This window comes from Limulus polyphemus, unplaced genomic scaffold, assembly GCF_000517525.1.
Source record: "Limulus polyphemus unplaced genomic scaffold, Limulus_polyphemus-2.1.2 Scaffold10900, whole genome shotgun sequence".
In the NCBI taxonomy this organism is placed as follows: Eukaryota; Metazoa; Arthropoda; class Merostomata; order Xiphosura; family Limulidae; genus Limulus; species Limulus polyphemus.
Genome location: NW_013676510.1, coordinates 2,460 through 9,367, shown reverse-complemented (window position 1 = coordinate 9,367; position 6,908 = coordinate 2,460). Strand labels below are relative to the sequence as shown.

At 33.0% G+C, this 6,908-nt stretch overlaps 1 protein-coding gene across 1 annotated transcript; it reads right to left on the bottom strand.

Annotated features, from left to right (window-relative positions):
* Positions 1–553: 553 nt before the first annotated feature.
* Positions 554–2,952, bottom strand: LOC106476564 (prefoldin subunit 1-like). Its single transcript, XM_013937211.2, has 3 exons — positions 2,809–2,952; positions 1,946–2,112; positions 554–734 (listed from the first exon to the last, which is right to left on the bottom strand). The coding sequence occupies exons 1-3, from the start codon at positions 2,842–2,844 to the stop codon at positions 569–571; spliced, it is 369 nt and encodes a 122-aa protein (XP_013792665.1). The 5' UTR covers positions 2,845–2,952; the 3' UTR covers positions 554–568.
* Between the last annotated feature and the right edge of the window lie 3,956 nt (positions 2,953–6,908).

The window sequence follows — 6,908 nt, the reverse complement described above, 5'->3', positions numbered from 1 at the left end:
GACTATTACAAGTCAAAGTGCAAGGAAATATTTGTACTCGAGATATGACTGATGATGTTAGTCTGACTCAGACTATTACAGGTCAAAGTGCAAGTTGACCTTCATGTGAAGAAGAAATACTTTTGTTCATTATACACTTTGTACATTGTATTTACTTAACCTCTAGAACCTCTGAAAAGCATATCTACAGATTTCCCATACACTGTACATGGTGTTTACTCTCATCTACTATTAACTGTTACCAATTCAGCAATGTAGAGTAAAACTCTAGATATTGTAATGCTAAAATTTGAGGTTTGGTACCTGTGGTCTATGATGGGCACAGTGCAGATACTCTATTGCGTAGTTTTGCACTCTGTAACCACAAACCCGTCTATTCCGTTGTAATAACCTGCTCACCATTGTAATTTGTATCATAACACAATTAACTGTAATACTGGTTTATTAGGATGAGACCATATATGGTGGCAGCATTGAGAGTAAATTATGTGATTTTCTGTAGAACACTAACAGTTTTACTTATGTGCTCAACTTTTGTTTGCCATCCTAGGTGAGCCACCAAAGATCTTCAAATTCTGCTGTTCTCAATCCAATTATTGTATGATGCTAAGAATGATATTCTAGTAAATAATACACTGGCAAAAGTTACCTCTAAGTTCTTAATCTTCTCATCTGATGTCTTGATTTTTTCTTCAATATCTTTCTTAATATCTTGGGGAGTAGTTAGTAGAAATCTTAAAAGAAACAGAAATTAAAAAGATTATATCATCGATAGTACTGCAAATAAACACACGAGATTATAAAAGTTATCACAACAAAACCTTAGTACCACTGAAAGACATTTTACAGAGAGGAAACTGGAATAAACAAAATGCACAGATCAGTTAAAATCACTTATGTTAAGGGTTCCCAAAGTAAGTCGCCCTGACAACAGGTAGGTAACCATCCTGTTGTTGCCATGGGCTATTTGACAGTTGTAAGTGACTTCTAAGAGTCAGTGGAGGTGAGAAAATTTAGGAAGTTTCCTTTTGATATTCTTTACTTGTTTACAATTAGCTGCCACTATCTGTTTACAAAAATTCTAGTAAAAGTTTTTTATGTTTATGTTTTATTTCTTTAATTGTCATTGTATATTTTAATTTAACTGCCCATTTTTGATATTTTTTTCAGGTTGTTAACTTAGTGTGTGGATTTAGAACATGTTGGTGATATTATTGGGATTATGGTTTTTTTCTTGTATCTTGACAGTTTAGGGAGGCAGTGAGCTGTTCCCTCATATCGAAAAACTGCTGTGTAAGAAACTGACTAGAAGTAATTTTTAATACTGTGAATCAATACACCAGAAAACTAAATTCTGTTGTGACCAGGTTGAATCAATCTTTAGGTAGGTTCTCTCTCTGTTGATAATAATTTATATGTGAATATTTTGTGAAATCCTATGGACGGACAAGTTGCTTATAACAAACTGGCACTGGTCTGTGAACCAGTGGTTTTAAATTAGTTTAAGATTATTTTTGTTCTGTTTCATAAAGTTCATTTCTTTTGATCAACAATTATTAATAATTACATCAACAATAAAAGTTTAATCATGTTCTAGTTCCAAACTATTATTTTTAATTTTTCTGGTACTTCAGAAACAATAAAGTTTTCTAATTTCTTTATTATTAAGGATCATCACATCTTTTATTCTGTCATAACTGAAATATGCAACTTTACGTGCTGTCAGGATGTGATACCATTAAGACATTAGTGACGATCAGAGGTTTTTTTTATTTCAGTCTAACTACTAATAAACATTATTGCCCTCAGATACAAAATATTTAGTAAATAAGTCTTCTGACTAAAACTGAAATACTATTTTGTAAGCAAAGAGTAAAAGTACTTATAATTTTATTGCAATAAGCTATATAGCATCTTTGAGTAAAATGTCCAGTCGAAAACTTACGTTCTTCCTAAGCCTTGATACATTCTAGTATCTGCTGGTAGACTTAAAATTTCACTATCTGTTAGTTTGGCATGTTGAATAGTTTTCTTTAAACTCTCAATCTGAATGTCAGACATTTTCAGTTTCTGTGTAGTCTCGACCATTTTCGTTTGTAACTCCTGGAAAGCCTAATACAGAATACACATTCAATGAAATAGATCAAAATTTTAAAACAAGTTTCATATTATCTACAACTTTAATTCCTCTCAGTAGTAATAATTAATTATTCCAATCCTAATTAGGCTCCAGACACCCTGATTTTCAAAGTTTGTAAGACCTGTTTTTTTTTTTCTTTGGACAGCAAGCTCCAAAGTTTATTACACCAGTGCATTATACAACTCCTCTAATGACAGTTGGAATATCCCTTATCTACATCTAAATACTGATTGTAGAGTAGACTATGCCTACATTTACTAGATTTTTTTTTTTTTTTAACTCTGTCTTTGAATTCATGGCTAGTCAAAGAACCTTCGAACATTTAGAACTGTCTCTGAATTCATGGCTAGTGAAAGAATCTTCGAACATTTAGAACTGTCTTTGAATTCATGGCTAGTAAAAGAACCTTCGAACATTTAGAACAGTCTGTAAATTCATGGCTAGTGAAAGAACCTTCGAACATAGCCCTAATAAATTCTAGTAGTAGTATAACTTAAGTCTCTAGTTTCTATGGTCCGAGAATAATATAATTAAATTTAAGACTCAAAGCGTTTCTTTTATTTAACTATCAGTATTCCGACAAAAAAAACCCTAAAAATATTATGTTTTAAGTTTCCCAAACAACATAGTTTTATATCGTTACTTGTTACATAATAAAACTAACTTACCTTTTTTAGCTCTAAATCTACAGGAATAGACGCCATTTTCACACTGCAATTTTACCACACCTTGTGTTGCGACCTCTAGTTTCTAACAAAATTAGTTTTAAATTAATTCTTCAAGCGAATTGCAAAATTCAGAATTTGTGCATGAAAAGAAACCTAAAACTAAGACTTAATTTCTATCACTTTTAAATAGGTTAAATACAACCAAAAGTACACAGTCAGCTGTTTGTGCTCTGTCCAAATTCGATTTTAGTGTTGTGAGTCTGCAGACTTACTGTTGAATCACAGGGGGCCAAAACTTGTATAACTTTATGTTTATCTTCATCTCATACTTCCAAATCAGCCAGCTTTTTTTGAAAACTATTAAATATCCTCTTTAACATAATGACTGGATTATTAGATAGCCCTTTAGGTAACTTTGTGCGAAAACTTTAAAGAAACAAATAGACTGAGCTTTTGACATTCTTGTTTTTATTTAAACCTTTTGTTTTTCTTCTGTTTGATGTTAATTATTATATTTACCATATAATTATAAACCTAAGTGATCACCTTCAGAGATTGAATAAGTAATATCATAACGATTTTGAATATTCACCACGTCTGATCCTGCTTTATCTGACGACTGTAAATCTTACCAATAGCACTGCAGTATAGTTTCCATTGGAAAAAGCTCCACCGTAAAGCTGTCATGTTCAAAGTACACCAATGCTCCTTGTTGGCTTTCTATAATCCACCTAGTAGAAAAAACATGGTTATCCAGCGCCCGTTTCAATAGTTTTATCACACAGAAATCTAAATGCACAGTCTCTAGCGACTTGACTGGCATATCTTCGTATGGAATAACATTAATACATTTTATATTCTCCATCTGCTTGAGGTATTTGACAGTTGAACGGATATGTCATGGAAACTATATGTATACACATGATTTGTGTCGAATTTCTAGAGGGAGATCGTTTTAGAGTATGTCACGTACTGGTGCCTGGGACAAGTGGACGACTTTTATCACATACCCTTGTATTCGTGGATTCTCACTTGCTACAATACGCCGTATGATTCTTTTTTTTTTAACGGCTAGTGTAGGACTTGTTGCTAGTTTTATTGTCAATGTTCCTGGGTTCCAGGTTGATCCACATCTCTGTCTTTTCAATATCATTAAGTGCAAGGGATATGCACGTCTTCAAAACTATAAACCTTCAATCTGAACACATCTTTTTGACCTGAGTGTGTGAATATTTTGAGTCGGAAAGAGTTGACATACCCCTCTCAAAAATGATAAATTTTTGTGGCATCACACAACGTACGAAAGGATAAGCATTGTAACGATATAATTCTGATACATGTAGTTTCACCACAACTTTATATCGGATGTTGGCGTCACGTGACTTGCTGATTTGCGTATTCAAAATCGTTTTTTAATACAAAGCACTCAAACACCTGTGCTCCAAATCAGTGACGTTAGTTTCAAATGCTTCACTTTTAAATATAGATCCTAGAATTACTCCTAAAGATGATACAGTAAACTGATTTTGTAATTTACTTACCTAGTCTCAACATTCAAATCTTTAAAGCATTTATGTTTTTTTATTGTTTTGGTAAAGATCGTTTTTAAGAAACGTGTTTGTTTATTTAGAATTATGACGCTAACTACTCAAAGAGCTATCTGCGCATAGCTATCCCTAACTGTAAACTGGTAGACTAGAGGAAATGCAGTAGTCAACAGCACTCACCGCGAACTGTTGGGTTACTCCTGTCTGAAAAAATTGTGAGATTTGACCATTACTCTTATAGCGTACCCACCTTCCCAAAGTACAGACCGTGTTTTTTTGGGCAAAAGTGAACCTCAGAGACAAACAGGAAGAAATTGTCTGTTGTCAAGTGCAAAGCTCTGCCTATCACGAGTATAGAAACCCGACTTACTTCTGAATTTAAAAGTATAAAGTTATTCTATAGTTTTTTCAAGAATACATCTTTTATTAATAGTTGTGATAAGCTTCAGTGCAATACAAAAACTGTTTTTAACTCTTGAAAAGCCTAATTTCAGAATTAATATTTAAAAAAAAATCGTATCGACTATACAAACCAGGTGTTGACAACAAAATTGCTGTTTTTAAATAATCTCCTTTTTAGTCTAAATAACTTATTGTAAATATATTTCTGATAACTTTTACAAATGGTTTCCCGCTATTATTTGGAACTTAAGAGATATGAGATGAAACATTATAAATATTGCCTACAATTCCATTTTAAGAAAGGATAATATATCACAAATATTAGTCACTAGATGGCAATCTAATAACATCACTATCGTTAAAGCTTGCCGTGTATTCCAAAGAGCAATTCACAAAATTCACATGCTTGTATAAGTTTCAAATATTAGGTTCACATTTCTGTTGTTTTAGTTATAATAGGCCGAAAGTGTAACCCGGGTCACGGTTGTATTCCCATTTTGGTAATCTTTTATATTTAAGTGTAAAACAGAATTTGGTCACATCATTTTCTTAATTATTTGTTGAACATAATTGCATTATTTAAGTTTGAATAATGTAGGTCAAACAAGGAAAATAGGTTTTATTATTATTATTAAAAGAGCAGAAATGTTGAGCAATAATAGCATATTAGAATAATCAATAAATTATCACATTTGTTAGTTTTGAAATTTAAAATTTATGTGTTTGAATAACTTTTAACGACAGTTTGTTTGTTTGTTTTTAATTATGCACAAAGCTACACAAGGGCTATCTGTGCTCTGCCCACCACGGGTATCGAAACCCGGTTTCTAGCGTTGTAAGTCCGCAGACATACCGCTGTGCCACTGGGGGGTTTTACCGACAGTATGACTACAGTTAAAGGGGTTAAATAGCACCATGAGTTTCATTAAGAGCAGACGTTCTCAGACTGGGAATTTAAAACGTGTAACAAATCTTAATTTTTCCAGTTTTTATAAATACTAACATAATCAAAACCTCGCTCCCAGTGATTCAGCAATAAGTCTGACGGCTTAAAACGCTAAAAAACGAGTTTCGACACCCATGTTGGGCAAAGCAAAGATAATCTATTGTGTAGCTTTGTGCTTGATAACAAACAAATTCGCCGTCTGGTTGCGATACAATCAAAGCGGTTTTTTTATTTTATCTATTTATTTTTTTCTCGTTTTACCTCGTTTCATATTTTCATGGAAAACTATACAAGGGCTGTCTATGCATAGCCCTTCTTAATTTTGAACTGACAGACTAGGGGAACAGTAGCTAGTCAAAAACTGTCACCGCAAACTCATTGGCTAGCTATTCTTGTCTGACAGAATAGTGAGGTTTAACCATTACTCTTATAACGCATCAACGGTCTAAAAGTATGGAGCGTGTTTTTGCAGCAACGAAATGTACACACGGATCATTGTTCGGGTACGTTAGCCACACCCAGCCCAATATACACTGAGAGACGTAAATTTGTGTACACAGAACGGTAGTTACTCTCTCCTGATTTTCAGTAACCCGACAAATGATGGAGTTTTGAGTGTTCACGCTTAAAGAGGGCAGCACTGGAAAAGTTTGAGAAACCCGACTGTGGGAAACCTTTAAATTTAAATTATAGGTCTGCTTCGTATAAAGGATTTAATCATCTTTGAACAGAAGAATGAATTTAATGTGATCATTTTAATATGGAAAATTTGCTGATCTGCTGCAATTGAAGCAGAAAGGGCGAGCTTTAATTATACGAATTTGTAAGGTTAATTAAAAAATCAATCTCATTAAGTTTTCTAAAATTCTGTCTACATAGAAGAAGGAATGACCTGCTACCAGCAACAAGACTGGTGTAATTTCTAGATTGTTATTCGGAGTGTTGAAGTGTAGAGACAAAAAGAACAATATACGTATAGCGTATCGAGCAACAGAGATTATACTGGTGTTATTCTGCAATAGGCCAGTGACTTTATATATATGTACTGAATAAATGTTATATATATGGAATTATATATATTTAAAACAATTTAAGAGTTGATTTATGCCTCCCAAGTATTTGTTAATATCCAACTATTTCCCGAACATATGTTAAAGTACAATATATTTTCACGTAAATTGGTTTGGTTTATTGTTGTTTAGTAC

Bases quoted from the DNA above. Each gene is read 5' to 3' on its own strand.
- LOC106476564 (XM_013937211.2), bottom strand. From the start codon at position 2,844: ATGGCGTCTATTCCTGTAGATTTAGAGCTAAAAAAG. The intron at 2,113-2,808 runs GTAAGTTAGTTT...ATTCTGTATTAG, and splicing joins TAGATTTAGAGCTAAAAAAG to GCTTTCCAGGAGTTACAAAC. The intron at 735-1,945 runs GTAAGTTTTCGA...GTTTCTTTTAAG, and splicing joins TATCAAGGCTTAGGAAGAAC to ATTTCTACTAACTACTCCCC.